At 32.2% G+C, this 20,069-nt stretch overlaps 1 protein-coding gene across 1 annotated transcript in view; it reads left to right on the top strand.

Annotated features, from left to right (window-relative positions):
- The window catches only part of LOC127728505 (mediator of RNA polymerase II transcription subunit 1-like), a 99,244-nt gene extending 86,018 nt beyond the window's left edge, over positions 1 to 13,226 (top strand). The window contains exon 15 of the mRNA XM_052235889.1: positions 1,055 to 13,226. Within this exon, the coding sequence (XP_052091849.1) occupies positions 1,055 to 5,495 (4,441 nt within the window). The 3' untranslated portion in view covers positions 5,496 to 13,226. The remainder of the gene's footprint in view (positions 1 to 1,054) is intronic.
- Positions 13,227 to 20,069: the final 6,843 nt, after the last annotated feature.

Genomic DNA, 20,069 nt, shown 5'->3' with positions numbered 1-20,069 from the left:
CAGTGAACAAGGTTAAGTTTTTGTGGTCAAGTCCATATATCAGATACTATAAGCAGTAGGTCTACTATATTTGGTATATGGAATGATTGTAAGGTGTACATGTCCAACTGGTAGGTGTCATCTGACCTTGACCTCAGTTTCATGGTTCAGTGGTCAAAGTTAAGTTTTTAAGTTTTGGTCTTTTTTTCTAATACTATATGCAATAGGTCAACTAAAAATGGTGTATGGAAATATTTTATGATGTACATGTCAGTCTCACAGGTTTTATTTAACCTTGACCTCATTTTCACGGTTCATTTCTCAGTGTTAAGTTTTTGTGTTTTGGTCTGTTATTCTTCAACTATAAGCAACAGGTCGACTATATTTAATGCCTAAATTGATTGTAAGGTGTACATGACTGTCTGGCATGGTTCATCTGACCTTGACCTCATTTTCATGGTTCATTGGTCAATATTAAGTTTTTTTGTTTAAGACTGTTTCTTAGAAACAATAAGCAATAGGTCAACTATGTTTGGTTTATTGAATGATTGTAAGGTGTACATGTATTTCTCGTTTGGTTTATCTGACCTTGACCTCATTTTCTTGGATCATGTTAAGTTTATGTGTTACTTGTAGTAAAGCTTTGTATTTAGGACTATCAACATAAAATCAATGGTTAGTAAAGAAGGCGAGACATTTCAGCGGGTGCACTCTTGTTCGTCTTGTTTATTCCCATATCATTTTATTATGCCCCACCTAGGGGCATTATGTTTTTCGGTCTCTGCGTCCGTCCGTTCGTTCGTCCATACGTCCGTCAGTCCCGCTTCAGGTTAAAGTTTTTGGTCCAGGTAGTTTTTTGATGAAGTTGAAGTCTAATCAACTTGAAACTTAGAACACATGTTCCCTATGATATGATCTTTCTAATTTTAATGCCAAATTCTAGTTTTGACTTCAATTTCATGGTCCACTGAACATAATCATAGAGCATAGAAAATGATTGTGTGAGTGTACTATGGACACATTCTTGTTTTATATTATATTATGTATTTACAGTAATGTATTTTACATTTAATAGGTGTCTTTCTGTGCCTGTTACTTTACGGTCAGTAATTAACAAAGTCTCAGATGAAATTCGCAAAGAGCCACCCCCAGAACCTGTGTCAGTGACTATTCCAGCAGATCGTCCACCTCCATGGCCACCAGAACACTATTCTAGTCATTTTAGTCCTGGAAGAATTCCTATGGATATAAAAAATATTTCTCCGAATAGTTTGGCATTTAGGAATTATGGATTGCAACATTCACCACAAATTTCATATAATTTGGGAAATTTAATGAGTGGAATTGGTTCTTCAATACAACCTTCACTGCCTCCAGAGGGAATTTTAATTGAACCACCTGCACCAGAAAAACCTCATAATCCATTGTTAGCTGACTTGTTAGATCGTAATTCACCAAGTCCAACTCCTGAACCCATTCAAAATCTGCCACAAAGTGAAGCACCAATTATGTCTAAACTGTTAGAGGACAGCACTGCTTCAGCTATGGCCTCAAGTATTCCTCAGCCACCACTTAAACCAAAACAAGTGCGTCGTAAGAGAAGCTCTAAAGGAGAGACACCAGTTGTAGGACGTAGTCCTAAACATCAACGTATTTCAGAAGCAGACAGCAATGGATCATTACCACACTTAGACTTTGATTCTAGTGGAGGATCGTTTGACTTTGGTGATGTCCCTAATCCAGGACAGCCTCATTCCATACATAGTCATGGTCATCCAACACTGACAAGACAGTTGAGTATCATTGATTTAACTGATTCACAGGCTGATACTCCTGCAGGATTTTCAGGAGAATCTGAAATGCAGAAGCTTGAAAGTATGGTAGGAAATAAGTTGCCAAGACAGCCACATAGACAAGACAGTGAATTGTCTCAGTTATTGTCAGATTATGGAGATACAAGCCCAACAAAGGAGACACAGTCTCCACACCCTTATTATCATAACTCGGTGCCAAAAAACGATAAAGTGTCTACCTCTCGTGAGGAGAAAATCCTCAGCGGGTCGAGGGAGGTGTTAAAGACCACAGACCCGACGTCACCCAACTACGCACATCAGAGCTTAATGGACCTACTTAGCATAAAGCAAGAAGAGCAGGAACCTTCATATAATTTTCAGAGGCAGAATTCGAATATTTCAATGATTTCATTGACCTCAAATGACCCGAGTAATAGAAAGTTAAGTCTTGGAACTGTGCGATCTAATTCTATGTCGGATTTAAGTGATAGTGACACGTTTCCGTACAAAGAAAAGTCATGTGATAGCACAGCATTTAATGCAAAAACTTCAAATAAAAACCCAGCATTGGCAGCTAATTCAGAATCCAGTAGTTCATTAAAAGTAAAACAAGAAATTAAGGAGGAGAATGTGCATGACTTAAGAACGTTACTTACAATAGGGAAGGAAAAAGCAGAGAATAATGTGATAGAAAAAGATAAATTCAAAAAGGAGGAAGGAGCAAAAAATATAAGGCTAAAAGTTTCAACTGTACAAGGGTTGAGGCAAAGTTCATTACCGAATGAGTTATTGAACACTGGAATTAATAAAAAGTCAAAAGCTCCTTTTGATTTTCATAGTGATGACGATGATGATGATCCGTTTGATTTCAGAGACAAAATGAAAGTTGTATCTTCATCGCCTACACGTCTGCATATACACAAACAAAAACTATACAATCACAAACTGAGTAAAGAGAAGGACAAGAAAAAAGAATCTAAAAATAATATTGTGTCAGGTGAAAAACGAAAAAAAGATAAAAATGAATCGAAGAAAGAAAGGAAGAAAAAACAGAAAATGATGGAAAATTATAAAAGTACCTCACTTGATGAATCTGCTATTTATAAATCTGTTACAGTGGTATCAGAAGACAGTAATAGTAGTAGTAATCTTAAGCCAATTCCTAAACTAAAGATCAATAAAAGTAGTCTTGGCATATCTGTTGGCAAAAGTCCAAGCAGGGAAGTATTGACTAGTAAAAATGAAACGGTGAAAAAATCAAAAGAAAAGTATGACAAACACTTGTCGTCAAGTAAGAAATCATCATCACAGAAAGCCTATAAAGTACACCAGCAATCATCACCGTCAAATAGTATCACTGTTAGCAAAGCAGATTCCAAACTTATTACAAAAACTCCCACCATCAAACTCAAACCAATTGCAATGCCTACAAGTTCATCAGTCAGTGTAGGCTCAGCAAAAACCCCACCAGCATACTCAACAGCAAGCTCAACGAAAGGATCTACTACTCCAACTTCAACAACGATTGGTCGCATGGGAGCAGTCTCATTAACAAAAAGTGGATCTCTTACTCCACCAGCAAGTGTAAAAGCAAGTACACCAACATCACTATCAAAATCATTCCCAAATATGAAATCTTCAAGTAAAAGTACTTCTTCATTGCCTTCTGCTGCTAAAATACCTTCACAAAGATCAAATAGTTCGTCCTCTCACAGAGGCTCATCAGATAATAAAGAAGGCAAGAAAGAAAGAAATGGACCTTCAAATAGTAGTAAAACTTCTAGTGTTAGAAAAAGCAGTTCTCCAATGGCAGGTTCAAGAAATCCAATGAACTTGTCTAAATCTTCTCACTCATCAAATAAAAACCTATCGTCATCTACCTCATCTCCCTTCTCAAACAAAAATCAATCTGCAGATGTTTTGTCTTTTCTCAACAGAGACTCAAGTGTAATTGCAAATCTACCGAAAATTCCAAAAATGGCAAAAACTAATACAGCAATGTCGTCTGGAACAAATAAATCACAAACTACAGAATCTATTTCCAAAGCAGTGACATCTTCTGTTGCTCTTAATAGCAAAGCAAACCCAACATCAACTGTAAGTGCTAAAACAAATTTAACTAATTCAAGTTTAAATAATTCTAAGAGTGCTGTGTCAACCAGTGTATCAAACTCTAGGACAAATAGTGTACAAAATACAAAACCAAGCATTTCAACATCATCAAGTCCAGCTCATACGAAGACTGTTACTACACCAACATCAGTGAAACAAAACCCATTTATAACAAAGTCGAATAATGTGATTCCAAGTTGTAGCGGAGGATTTAGTAGGTCAGTTACAACTGTGACTTGTACAACGAGTTCTTCATCAAAACTTATCACTTCAACGTCAAGTACAACATCAAGTAAAATGGCTACCTCTGTTTCACCTTCTGTTACTAGCTCTGTGAGCAGAAGTTGTTCATCTAATCCTTCAACATCTGTTTCAAAATCTGTGAGTAGTAGTAGCAGCAGTGGCAGTGATTCCCTTAAAAAACCTACACAAAATTCTGCTACACTTTCTTCTGGAACAATAGCAACTGGATCTGCTCAAAATACAAGTCAGTTGTCTTCTAACCCTGTAAGTCACAAATCCAGACCAAGAAAAGGGTCATTAACTGCTGTTATTGATAAACTTACCAAACAGACTTCATATGAATGTAGTTCTGAGGATGTAAATAAGCTGTCAGTGGAAAGTGTTAACCAGGAATCATCATTGAACTTATCTAGTCTAAATGAAAGTGATAAAAATGTGGTAAATTGTAGAACAGAAAAGACTGATGTTACTCTTCATAATTCTAAAAGTGGAGATTTAAAAGATAAAATTTCTAAGGATTCAACTGTTCAAGGCAAAATTCGAAAGGATGATAAAGAGGTTAAGAATAATAATTCTAGCCCAAAGACAAAAAGTTGTGAAAATGTGAAAAAGCATAGTGATTCACCGTCTAAAACAAATTCTGGAAAAGAAAATAAGAATGATGATTCAAGAAATTTGTTTACATCAATACTTAAAAGTGCTTCAGAAAATTCATATTCCCCAAAAGACAAGGGGTCAAAATCGAATGATGGGAAAGTGGTTGTAGATTTATCAAAAAGTGAAGAAAGTGATAGTACATCAGAAGTAAGAAATAGTAACACAAACTGTGAAATGGAATCCAGTCAATGTGAGAAGGTTTCTAATACAAATAAACATTCAAGGACACCATCACCAAAACAAAATCCAAAGAAATTCAATGGAGAAACGGTAACGAGAGAAAGTGTAACGGATAATAAATCAAAAGATTCTGATGTATTTAAAGTGCCTACACCAAAGGCTCACAATTCAGATGATAAAGACATAGAAGATACAGAAAATTATGTGATTAGAAAAAAACAAAGAATTAGTACATCAAAACCTGTTTTATCTCCTTCTAGTCCTGTGAGCAGCCCTGAGTTAGTTATCGACTGTCAAACATTGTCACCAAGAACTTTGCAGAACAAGACAAATTCACCAAACATTGAAGTGTCTTCTGATAAAGTTGGCAATAATACTATACTGAAGACAAAAAATGTTTCACCCATTCATAAAGTAAAACAATCACAGTTACAATCACCTGTACTCATAAAAATGGAACATCACTCTGCTTCACCTACGGAAATAGATGATGATTTAATGAATGAAGCTCTTATTGGTTTTGGTAGTTAAATTAAGTCATAAAATTAATTTCAAGACAGAACTGTATGCAGAAGTTACAAATTTAGGAATGAAAGATGAAAAAGAGCCTAGGCATGTTTTATGGTTTCTTTATACTTTGTAATTAGAAATTCTGCATGTTTTTACTCTATGCTATCAAATCTGATGCAGTGAACTAAGAGAATAACTTTGCTGCCAACTGGTAATTTCGTCCATCTTAGTTTTTGAATGTAATGTTAGTTCAACCAAACATACAAACTTTTTAAAAGAATGGAATTACCAGACTTTCTTTGTAAAGAAAAAAAAAGAGGTAAAATATGAGGTTGATGTCAACTTATTCCAATAAGAAAATGCTTTATTTCTGTGACCTTAAGCATGTTAAGAGGGTATCCAATATCTTGAATAAAATAGATTTGGCTCATTTAATTTTCATAAAATTTTGACAAATAATTACTTTGACCTGTTGACAAATATAAAAATATATCAAGAAATTTGAACCACACAATTTATAAAAATAATTTTCATTGGATACATAGCAGTTTGACATGCACTTATTTTGATCATTGAGAAGCTTGATTTTTCTTTTTACTAATAGTATGTGATTAAAACATTCAGCTGGTTTTTTTTTTAGAGTTAACTCCCTTAGGTGTTCTGTACCCCTTTAAGTTAAATACAATGTTTCATCAGGTATACTGATTTTTACCTGTTTAAGTGTCACATCTTCAAATCAAAATTGATGGTACAAACGGATGGTACAAACAATATTCAGTGAAACTTGCATTTTGTTTTGACAGTATAAACCATCCGTGTATTAATAGATTTAATAGTTATTTCTGTTTTTTTATGAATTATTTGCATTTTGTGTTAAGCAAACTACAGTCTTGACAAATCTGTTCGTCTGTTGGTCATTAGGACCACCACGACTACAATACTGGTGGCCTCAGTGAAAATTTGGTGGTCCTGCATTTTCTGTTAAATTTTTGCTATCAAATATTTCCATAGGTATAAATTAGATAAGACCAATTATATATGGTTCCATATTTAATAAAGATATGATATATATTGTGATCAGGAGCTTCACTTAATACCAGAAAGCATAAAAAAGAACAAAACCACCACAAACTTTCAGTTTGACATGAGGACCGCCACTACACCCAAAATTGTCAGACCTTCCTGATTTTACGTGGTCAGGACTGACAGGAATGCAAGTTTTTGAGTACACTGAAACTTAAATCAATCTTGTAAGTTGTCAATTAAATTTTATAGATTTTGAATGAAACCTTTCCTAGAATATTGTTTAATACATGAATAGTTTGTGCTGTTTAAAAGGACAAATCATGGTAAAGAGATGCTTGAAAATCTGCTTTTTTATTTATTTAAATATGCTTGTTTTTTCTTTACTTCTTTATGTTTGGATTATTTCAACCACATTTTTACGCACTATTAATAATATTTTATGAAGTATAAAATAGATTAAGTACTGTGAACATGGTGAATGTCTTGAAGTTATTTTTTTATGGCAATAAGAATTCAAGGATTGATTTTTTTTTTATGAATTTGTGAACATTAATTTTTGCATTTTATAAATTGTTTATTAATTCAGAAAAGTGTGTGATGTATATTGTATTATGTATATGTGAACAAATTCATTATGGAATATCACATTTTTTGCTTTTTCATTGTATTTATAGCTTCATTATGAATACTGAACAAAACACAGCGACAATTCAACTGCTCTCAGGAATTTTGTTTTGCTCAATTTTGTTGATGCAAAATTCATGATCATTGTGGCTTGCTTTTGACCTAGAAATTGTTTGATTTTAGAAACTGATGTAAATAATAAAAAGATATATTGATATTAAAGATTACTTTTCAAGAATTTTTTTTTTTAATACTTATATAATGGAGATTGTACTGTGGAAACCTTACTTCTTTCAAATGGTCAAAGTTACATTTCACTATAAAAAAGATTTCAACTTCTTTTCAAGTTCTTTTATTTCATTGTTTAGCATTTTATAACCAAATCTAAAATGCACATGAAATGATATGTCCATATTTTCATATTTTTCATATATAAATTGTCTGAAGTCAGTCTATAATTGACAGGTAAAAATTGTTATATGTAGACTGAACAAACAGAGTTCAGAATTTGCTATTGATATTTAAGTTTTAAATGTTAAACAATCTGTTCAAAAGCAGCTCTTCAAAAATTACAACAGGAAACTTTTTAATATATTATGAACCTTGAATTTAATTGTTCAACAAAACACACATTTGTACACTTGTAGGTAGAATTTGTTAAAAACCATGAAAAATCTAGTGCATGTATCAACAAAAGTTCATTTTTTTCCTAAAACCATGGACATGATGGAAATTGGTACCTTTAAAAATAAAGGAATCCACAGTATAAAAGTTAAATGAATGTTAACTTTTCTTACATATTGTCATCAAAATGATTTTTTTTTCTCAGTGCGTAGAAAGCAAAATGCACCCCCCCCCCCCCCTTTCCCACTACCCTATCCCCCCCTTTTCCCACTACCCTATGAAATTGAAAAAAGGAAATTAATTTTTTTTATGTACAATTATTTAGAAGTTTTCAAAAATTGTCATCAACATTTTATATTGTTGGGTAAAGAATTCTATTATTCATTGAATGAAATGAAAGTAACCTTTAAATTTTTTATTTTGTTTACAATATTTGATTTGAAATGAATGGTTTTTAAGGAATCTTGTTTCAAAACATTGCAATTGAAAGGTGAAGATAGTTATTGTCTCATCACAATAAAGGTCAATGAAAGACAACTGTTCGCTATTCAAACAACTGGCAACTTACTTTTATAAATGCTTTATAAACATATATATATATATTTAATATGGTAGATCCCTTATCATATAAATTTTTGTCGTTTTTTGTTTCAATGGCTTGAAAGTCAATGCTTACTTGTTATCAAAAGATTATTTTCTAAGAAAAAAGAATGCCAATACCGATAGGGTTCCTTAATTACTACTAATAATAGAGCAACTACGGTGTGTTCAGTTTATAGATTCGTTAATAATACTTGCTTTAAAGTGATGACACCTGACGTCAACTTCAGGTGTTGATGGTTAAAGGCCTTTTTTTAGTAATAACTGGACAATCTTATTTTATGTTATCACACTTTCAATGAAATGTATAAAACCCAATAACATGTAATGACACTTCTATTTGTTGTGTACCATATTACAAATTTTAATCTATGAAAAAAGTTAAGAATTTAAAAAAAAATTCCAACAATGTAAAAATTCACAACTGTTTGACATGGTATCTCTTAACAGTTATAAAATAAATTTTGGATAAATAATGTTTGTTACTTAGAATGTACATGATTATGTCAAGGTACAGAGAGCCATCCTATCATACTGCATTGTACAGATAAAGGAAGGGATAATTGTATAATATCCTTGATATAGAGTTTCATGTGTTAAAGTTTCAGTGCTATAATGAAGTGAAGGAAGATGTTCATTTTATGTTAGGGGTTTTCTACAGAAAAAAACGTATTTAATTTGAGAACTTTTTATAAATATTATTGTAAATGTCATCTCAGACACCAGGCTTGTAACATTGATGGAACACTGGTTTTATTCTACACAGGCAAATAAAAAGCAATAACTTTTGTATTGTATATTGTAAATAAAATTGACAAATTTTAAGCTATTGCATTTGTAGTTTTAGGAATTGCCCATAGGATTTTTTAGCTTACATGACTATTGGGTCACTGGAAGTTATAATTGACTTTTGAAACTACTAAGTGGAATGTAGTGTTGATGAATCATTAACATGATAACAGCAAAAATGCAATAAATCTTAGAAGAGGTTACCCTCCCTAAAATTACTAATAAACATACAGTTAAGAAAATAAATCAATATTTAGATTCTCATGCTCTTTCCACAAAAATATGGAAAGAGAGGAAAGATTTAATTTTTGTTTTTTCCTTATTTTCACAAAATTGTTAGGAATTTTAGACATGGTGAAATAAAAAAAAAGTAAAATGTATGAAATTGAAGAAAAAGTCCTGTGGATAGAGGAGGATTCTTAAAATCAGTTTTATATTTCTCATAAACCCATACATTAGTGTTTAATATTCTTTTTTTCCCGATTTCTACATTACAAGAATGACTTGATCTAGTTAAAATGTTCAAAGATGTATTGTTAGTGTTTATCTGTTAAAGGCTTGGTTATTTATTGTATACCTCATTATAGATAATGGGTATATAGATGTTAGGTTAGGGATATTTTTATAGGTGCTCAAATTATTAAAATAGATATAAATTAGAAGAGTAATTTCAATAAACCAAAGAATACTATTTTAGTAGATTGAGTGTGGGATGACTGGAAAGATTTTTACTTTGGTGATCAAATTGAACATTATTAAATGTACTACATCTGATAGTATTATTATATAAACCATATTGTATTTTAGCAGACACATTTGTGAAAAGTGATGGGGTACATTTAATGTGATATTTCTAAATGAGGGTACATGTATTAATTTGCTTCTGTACTAAGATTTCAGAATGGTTAAGGTTCAAGGAGGTTTGTTTTATAATTGTATATTATATTTGTATGTTATAATTTGCATAATTACCATCCCCAACAGCTAAACATGGACCATGGTGTTCAGCTTAAACAAAAATGAAATGAAAGCTTGCCAACATCTTTCATGTAAATCATGATCACCCTCAATGATAAGTGTTTCGGGAGAAAAAAGTTCCTTACCAGTGATGAATAGTAACATCAAATAATAAATAAATAATTCATTAAGGAAATATAAAAGGAAAGGGTTCTTATGCATTATTGATTATGACCCTGTAGTATTATGTTGGTGTTGAAAAAGAACCTTGCAAAGATTATGATTAATACTGATATTCATTATAATTTACTTTTTTCGTCCAGCTCAACTCATTAAAAAGTTCAGTATCACAACTTTGTTACCACAAATTTTATTTTACCTGTTTGTCAATAAGTTTGGTCTGAATTTGAACAACATCTCAATTTTTGGTTTAGCATAATTTTAGCCTAAATTTAATGACAACAAAAGATAAAACAATGTAAACTATTGGTTAGATCATTAAAACTAAACAAAACCAAATAAATGATCATATATCCAATGTATAGATGTTGTATGTGTATGATATGATTTCAGTGTGGCCAATATGTGTTTCTGGAATAATTTTACCAGGTGCTTAAGTGTCAGACCAAAATTTTAGAAAGAAAAAAATAAATAAAACATTGGAGTAATTAAAACCAGAAGGGCATTAACTGAACAACAAAAATTGTTTTGAGGTCAACTTTGCTTGAGGGAGCTGCAACTTGAGTTTTGGCTCAATTACACAATGTAAATAATACAGTCTGGAATCACTGCAACTGTTTGCTGCTCTCACTTAGTATTTTGTATTCAATACTGTTTTGGTACCGTTATAGTTTTTTTATGACTTAATTATTTAAGGGTTGAGGAAACTTTGTTTAGTCCTCTTTATCAGTGTGTTAACTAATCTCCTACATTCAAAATGGAACAATCCTTGCTGGAAAATGCTTCATACCAAATGAAGTTGTGTAACAAAACTTTTCAATGAGTTGTTGATAGATTGGTTTTACTTACTTACTGCCCTTTTTTAACTTTAACGAAATCGTATCTTCCATTTTAAAAGTTTTGTGAAGACAAACACAGTCTTCATTGCCATGGACTGAAACTTTATAGATCTGCTTCACAAATATTTATTCTGAATAAAGTTTTTGCATTGGTATCAATATTTTTCAAGTTTTTCTCTCCTAACAACTTCCACTTGATGCTAAGCAAACAACTATCAATTCTTTTCAAACAGTGGAAGTTTTCAGATTTAAGGAATGGAACTATGCTTATCCATTTTTGTTTTTAAAGTTACTGGTTTGTTCCAAAATATTTAAATATAAATGACAATAATTCAATTTTATTAAACTAGATTATCAATTTTAAATGTAGCTGCATTTGAACAAAATGAAATTTGCATACTAAAATATTTGTTAAGAATTAAGTATTTGAGTTAACAAACAATTCTTTTGGCCTTCTATTAACATTATTTTTACCAATAAGTTTTGTCCAGCATTCAACATGTATCCAGCATTGATAACAGTATTTACTTATGCATAAAGATAAATATTTCAGAAGGTAGAAGAGCGAGACAGTTATAGATGGTTTATTCAAGTTGTGGTATGGCTTTTATCTGGAATATGGCAGTTGTCCATGAACTCATTTTTATGAATGACAAACTGAATTGTTTGTTTTTTTTTGTCAGGGTTATAAGTAGTAGAACAAGTATATTTGGCCCAAAGAAATGTTGTTAGGTTTGTCTGACCAAGGTCACTTGACTTCATTAATCAACATTACCACATGTAAGGGTTTGGTATTTATGGTAAGCAAGTTATATGTAGTGTTTTCATGTTTATTGGTTACCATAAATAATTTTTCTTCACATCTATAATTTGTGAATGAAAGTAGTAATTGTTGTTTATAATGAGAGATTTGCAGTATAAAGACAGCACCTGTTAGAGTTTTATAGGTTTACTTTTTGTTTTTTGTCTTGTTCATCTGTTTGTCAATGCACAATCTCATACTTAAATTAGGAATGAAAAAACCACTTGACAGAATTTTTATACTTGTGTATTTGTGATCCTTTTATTCTATTTTATATTCCGATTTTCCAATTACCAACTGCTCCCAATATTTTGCTAAGGGAAACAACACTTGGTAGGACAAACTGTATCCCTGTCAATAGAAACCCGAAGGAAAGAAAGAGCATGTTTTGATGGTTATAATGTATGTAAACTTTTATGAATTTTCATTGCATAATCACCTATTTTGCTATTCAGTTTTTACCAGAAATGTGTGATGTACTTACAAAGAATAAATTATGGCAATCCTACACAATATACCATGCTCATTCCACTCAGTTTGTATAGACAGGAATAGTTTGTCATATGTGCTGTTTCCTCAAAATTAAAATTGAACAGTTGGTAATTGAACAATGAACCATTGATATGATTGATTTTTAGGATATCTAAAAGTAAAACCTAGACCTCCATTTCTGCATATAGGGAAGTTTTTAAGGCTATTCACCTGAAGATAACATTGGAATGAAATTCATTTTTTTTTAATACAAACTATCAGGATTACATTGAAAATATGGACTTTGCAATTTCTAATTTTTATTTTTTTTTAATGTCAGTCTAAATGTGAAAAATTAAATACTTTCTCATTGGTAAATAGAGTAATAAATTGCATTTACTGTCATTTGATCGAATGAGTGAAGCATATTCCTTTTTGACAGAGGTAATATTATTGCTTTAGACAAATGGATGAAATAATTTTCACCAAACTCTTATGTAGTTCTATTCATTTTTCAACTTTTCCAAGATGTATCTGTATTTTGTGATAGACTGAAGAAAAATTATAACCTATTTCATGTCATATAGATTTATAAATTTATATTTATGTGTATAAAATGAATGGCAATTTGTTTATTTTAAATTATGTAGATAGTCATGGATGTACAATTAAAACGAGATGTTTTATTATTATATGTACATATAAACATGTAATATATTATTGTATGTGTACAAACAAAAAGTAAGTGTATGATATCCTCAATTGTAATTTAGAGTGGAATTTGAAAATTCCATGTCACTCAACTATCTCATGTCAAAAATAATAAAATATCAAACAATCTGTTTTTTTCCCTTACAAAAGGTACTTGGTGATCAAGCAGTCTTAAGTTGTCAGTTCAAACCCCGCTTGTGTTCAATTCCAATTTTAACTGACAAGGATTGTCTATTTTCATTAGGAAGGTCAGTGGTTCTCTCTTGGTACTCCTGCTTCCTCCACCAACAAAACGTCTAATTCACTACGAGACATATTATTGTATACCAATGTCCGTCCATCAACACTTCTTACAATATCTCAAATCCACTTTAGCCAGTTCTCATGAAAATTTATCACAACATTAGGATTGACAGAAGAAAGCTCCCTTTCGATTTTCTAAATTTTTGGCCCATAAGTTTTGTCCAGCATTCAACATGTATCCAGCATTGATAACAGTATTTACTTATGCATAAAGATAAATATTTCAGAAGGTAGAAGAGGGAGACAGTTATAGATGGTTTATTCAAGTTGTGGTAGGCTTTTATCTGGAATATGGCAGTTGTCCATGAACTCATTTTTATGAATGACAAACTGAATTGTTTGTTTTTTTTTGTCAGGGTTATAAGTAGTAGAACAAGTATAATTGGCCCAAAGAAATGTTGTTAGGTTTGTCTGACCAAGGTCACTTGACTTCATTAATCAACATTACCACATGTAAGGGTTTGGTATTTATGGTAAGCAAGTTATATGTAGTGTTTTCATGTTTATTGGTTACCATAAATAATTTTTCTTCACATCTATAATTTGTGAATGAAAGTAGTAATTGTTGTTTATAATGAGAGATTTTTTCAGTCATGGGACTTGAATTGTTAGATGTTATGAAATTTTTCACAAATCACACACTAACTCCACTTTTCCTGGATTGATCCTCCAAACTTTACATTATTGTTATCATTGTAAGAAGGAGGCTCTTTTACGGTTTGTCATAAGAGCTATGGGACTTCAATTGTAGTTTATGTAAATTCACATATTGTACCATAACTTGAATTTGTTTGGATTGACTTACTGAAGACTTTACACAATTGTTGGAATCGGTAAACATAAACCATGACAATCTCAAAAAGTTCAGATGTCATTCCAGAGTTCATAAGACTCCAACTGTCGGATAAATAAAAAACATGTTTGTCTCGCCTGCGACGAAAGTAGCAGAATGCTAGACATAGGGATTATAATCCGGCGACGGCATAATCCCTATTTGTATAAAGCTTTATATTTAAGAAGGTAAGACCTGGATGCTTCATACCAAGTATGCAGATAAGTTTCCGTTTGTCATATGTCCAATGTCCTTGACCTCATTTTCATGGGTTAGTGACTGCTTGGAAAGTTTTTATGCCCCCCTGAAGTGGGCAATTAGTGTTGCCCTTGACTATCCTTCTATCCTTAAATCTATCCATCCCATTTTCGTGTCCACACTCCAAAACTCGCAGACAGAGTTTGAATTTGGGCAGTGAGTCACTTAACATTCTAGAGTTATCTGTCTTTATAACTTGGAAAATTGCAATTATGTTTCCTTCACCCAAATTTTATTAAACTCGTACACAATGCTAAGAACAACACGCCGACAGAGTTAAAATTTTGGCAGTATGTCATCAACTGTTTTAGAGTTTATAACTTTGAAAATTGCAATTTTTTCAGTTTCCACACTGTAACTTAAGTTTGTCTGATCCAAATTTTATGAAACTCATACACAATGCTAAGAACCACCAGATGCAGACAGAGTTCGAATTTAAGCAGCGAGTCATTTATTGTTCTCGAGTTATGCCCCTTTTAAACTTAGAAAATAGCAAAGCTTGAGAGGGGGCATTCCTGCTTGTATATCAGTTTTTAAGCTATGTGAAATAGTCACTTATCATGAGTAATAGGATAACTATATGGTATATGGGTTCCTTGCAACATCTATGTCTATCAGACAGGATTCACCTGACCTCGACCTCATTTTATGGATCAGTGATCAAGGTTAAGTTTACATGGTCAGGTCCCTATCTCAGATACTACAAGCAATTGGTCAACTATATTTGGTGTATGAAATGATTGTAAGGTGTACATGTCCAACTGGCAGATTTCATCTGAAATTGACTTCATTTTCATGGTTCAGTCTATTTCTCAGTTACTATAAGCAATAGGGAGTCTATATGTGGTGTATGGAATGATTGTAAGGTGAACATGTTCAAATGGCAGATTTTACTTGACCTCGACCTCATTTTTTTGCGGTCGTATATTGGTATGATGTTGGCGTCATCATCAGCGTCGTCCGAAGACACATTGCTTTTCGCACAATAACTTTAGTTTAAGTGAATGGATCTCTATGAAATTTTACCATAAGGTTCAATACCACGAAAGGAAGGTTGGGATTGATTGTGGGGGTTATGGTCCCAACAGTTGAGGAATTAGGGGCCAAAATAAGCATTTTTCTAGTTTCCAGACAATAACTTGTGGAAAGGTGTATGGATCTCTCTGAAATTATACCACAAAGGGATGGTTAGGATTTGCTTTGGGGGGTTATGGCTCAAACCGTTTAGGAATTAGGGGCAAAAAAGGGGGAAAACAAGGGTGTCCTGGTTAATGGACAAATACTTTAGTACAAAACATAATTTAAAGCAGTGTAAGGGAGGTAATTCAAATACATCATTTGAATAACCTCCCTTACACTGCTTTTAAATTATGTATAAAGTGATGGTTAATGAACAATTAAGACAATTTAAAAGCAGTGTAAGGGAGGTAATCCAAATACAACGTTGTGATTACCTCCCTTACACTGATTTTAAATCATGATTAAAGAAATGCATATTTATAAAGGAAGACCAGTAAAAATATCTGCACATGTTGCATCTTTTTTTATACAAAAAAATCCATATGAAAGATTTGACACCATATTTTAATTCTATTATAAAATAGATTAAGTTATGAAATTGTGGGGGGTCAATTTTTTCTCATTTCAGATTTCAAAAATTAAAAAGAAAAATTCTTCAAAAATTATTTTTAATATGGAATGCTTATAAGGTGTACACGTCTGCCTGGCATGGTTCATCTGACCTTGACCTCATTTTCATAAATCCTTGATAATGTTTGCCTCCTGCATGATAGGATTTTTGCATCTCTATACAAGTTTAGAGTACTGTGATATAAACTAGAATGTAAAATTTTGATCAAAGTAATTAAAGCATGGAATGTAGGTTAGATTGATAATGGTACTCTGTTGCCTGGATGCTGACCTACTCCCATATACGCATTTCTAAATAAGTATAAATGATCCACCTACTTATCGGTATCAGAAATGAACTCAAACGTAAAACTTAATAAAGGTCAATGTAACTTTACAAATAAGTCAGAGTGAACTACTTTTGCCCTGATGCTGACCAAGGTGAATCTTTGCTTAAGCTAAGATGATCCTACTACTGTGGATTCATTATTATTCATTGGATACCAATTTGCGTGGATTTCTGGGTATAGTTGAACCACGAAATTATATGTTCAATGAATTACAAATTTTCTATAAGGTTAACTGCAGACTTTGTCAAAACCACAAAACTGCAAGTTTTCCTCAATACACGAAAATTAGTACCAACGAAAATAAATTGAATCCACAGTACTTGATGATGTTGAGGAAATGTTGTTTAGTATCCAGTGACAAATGCAATATGCATATCAGGATGAGAATATGTTAATGTGTTAATGAATATGAAACCTGCTTTGTTATAGACTGCATGCTGAGCCAGATTTGTTTTGCTAGATCACAAGGTAACAGTCCACAGGAAAACATGTCACCCTAATCAGACAGATTATTCTGACTCTAAGCCGACCAGTCTTTGCTCTTACTCCCAATTGCTGTGTGCTTAGCAGAGAAGCTCTTTAAGACATATTTACACACGTTAAGATGACCTTGTTACATATAATTGCTGAGCTATGAACACGGCCGACACTGGGCTAACCGAGAGATTGGTCGGTTAATCTATATTGAGTATGCGGCTATATGGGCGGTTGGTCTGTTATACGTCTGTTAAGAGTAAAACGCACAATTTAATGTTTAACTCTGTTAAATATACAGATTTTTGGCATATTATGAGAACCAAATAAAAAAAAGAAAAGTGTCTGACAAAATGATATCTATCATAGAACATTTTCCACCTGTAAAATAATTTCATAGCCTGCACAGTTTTCAGTAAAACTAAAAGGCGTCGCGCAAGTATGTAGTTTTTATGCTTATACGCATAGCAATTTTTTGGATAAAAGGCGAAATTTTTTTTTTTTTATATATCATTTAAAGGACACAAAATAGTACTTTGGTTCTAAAAAATAAATTGACATTGAGAAATATTTCATAATTGTAGTATAACTTGAGTAATACCACATTTAAATGAATATTAGGGGAATAAAGTCTGTTAATGGGTTGGACAATTTAAATCGTGTCAGTTAAGAGTTATTTAGCCACGACAATAGTTTTGCTACCTTTATATTTTCTCATTGAAAAAGTTAATGAGATGTACTTGTGAAGAAAAAATGACAATACGGTGCAACAGTATCCTTATAGTAATAGCATTTTTATTTTCGACTTTCTTTGCATTTTATTGAAGGGTGTGTCACTTCAATATAGCGTGATATGGACTGATTGGCCACTGGAATATGCATGAATTTATTATTTACGCCAAGTTATCAATCAGCCTTATTTTTTGTGTATGTTCAAAGTCTGCAACATCTATGAATCTGTCATGTGTTGCAAGGCAGCTGGTTAAATTCCATGCGTTTTCCGGTATGCATTGTCTTTTCTACCAAGTCATCATTGTCATTTTCTATTTTAATATTACACTTTTTGAAACCATTTTTATCAATTTTCAATTTCCATTGTCTAAATTTATGTTTCATTGTTCATGTGTTGTTTCCGTATATTTTAGCCACTCGTCTTGAACCTACCCATTTGTTCAGATAACACCCCATATAGCAATCAAATTATACTTTTATTGTCATTCATAACTCTCAACAGACCAATTAACAGACCGAGTTTTATACATCCAACCCATTAACAGACCAGATTTTTAATAAAAATTGATTTATGTCACCAAAATACAGATTTTCGTGTAGATTTTTCACATAATGATATTAATGTGGTTAACAAACATAATGCCTGTCTTTTTTCGATGTTCAGAATATTGCATGCAAGTAAATTCAACCGACTTGTCATTTTTGTGTACATTTTGTGTGTGTAAAATGTGTATAAATTTACTGATGAGTAATCCGCCTTTTCATTTTATAGATCGTTTATCGAAGCTAGAAAAAAAATAATTACACCACTGGATTCAGTACTCCGAATTGTTTTGCCAGACATGAATAGTTTTTATGATACAAATATATTTAAGAAGTTATACAATGAAACATACTGACCTTGCAATGATTTTCTCGATAACACCTGATTAACAGACTTTAGCCAACACGATTAACAGACCAACCGCCCATATAGCCGCATACTTAATATAAATTAACCAACCAATCTCTCAGTTAGCCGAGTGTCGGCTGTGATGAACTGCAGACATCAAACTTAATCAAAAAAGTCAATAAATCATGAAACCTGGATGCTAAGCCAACTCCCCAAAAATGCATATTAACACATGTTTAGAAGATTCTTTTACATATAGTTTATACTGACATATAAAGTTGGGACATAAATTTAACCATCATCAACTTGGAGCTAAACAGTCAATTAACCATTAAATATGGATCACATGACCTTCTTACATCACAAAGTCAGACTCCCTTAAATGTAACTACATGTAAGGTAACAAGAATATTAGTTTCCCTGAGATCTGGCTGCCGATGAAGCTTGCACATAAATAATAAAATGCTTCGCCGAGCGCAGCCATATACGACCGCAGAGGTCGAACCCTGAACAGTTGGGGCAAGTTTGGACACAATATTCAAGCTTGATACTAACTGAATTTGGATTGTGATCAAAATTTTGACAAAATATAGGTTTCTGACACAAAATAAATGTGGTCAAAGATTTGAAATGGGACATTCAATTTACCTAGTATGGTCTGATATCCAAAATCTAACAACATGGTTAGATTCAGCATATAAAAAAACACCAAAAATTTAATTTTAGTTGAAATCAAACAAAGTTAAATTTTGGACCCTTCGAACCTTAATATGGACTAATTTGAAAACAGGGCCCAAAATAAAAAATCTAAATGCACAATAAGATTCAGCATATCATAGAGCCGCAATAATTCAGTTTTTGATGAAATCAAACAAAGTTTAATTTTGGACCCTTTGGACCTCAGTGTAGACCAATTTAAAAATGGGACCCAATATCCAAAATAGTAATACAAGGTTAGAACCCCCAAAAATTAAAGACTTAATTTAATCCCATCGAAATTGGTTAAAAGATTTGTATTTATTTTCAATTGAAGATTTCTTGCTATTGCACAATACTTAGTTAATCTGTTAAATATAATAATTTACACACCCTGTTTGGTGTGGATCTCCTGCTATATCAGTATCTGTTGCTTTTATATATAAATCAGAAATAATCAATGTAAAAAAATGGGGAAAAAAAATTTTGAACTTCTTTTCAGGAAAAATGTACTATTTCAGAGAGTTCCATAAACTTGTAACACAAGTTATTGTCGGGAAACTAGAAAAATGCTTTTTTTTGGCCCCTAATTTCTAAACATTTGACGCAATTACCCCCAAACTCAATCCCAACCTTCCTTTTGTGGTATTGAACCTTCTTGTAAAATTTCATAGAGATCCATTTACTTAAACTAAAGTTATTGTCCAGAAACCAAATGTGTCTTCGGACGACGACGACAACATGATAGCATTATAGAAACGCAAATTTTTTGCGGTCGTATAAAAAGGTTACTCCAATGTATGATC

This window comes from Mytilus californianus, unplaced genomic scaffold, assembly GCF_021869535.1.
Source record: "Mytilus californianus isolate M0D057914Y unplaced genomic scaffold, xbMytCali1.0.p SCAF_2, whole genome shotgun sequence".
Classification (NCBI taxonomy): Eukaryota; Metazoa; Mollusca; class Bivalvia; order Mytilida; family Mytilidae; genus Mytilus; species Mytilus californianus.
This window is presented reverse-complemented; position numbering and strand designations above follow the sequence as displayed.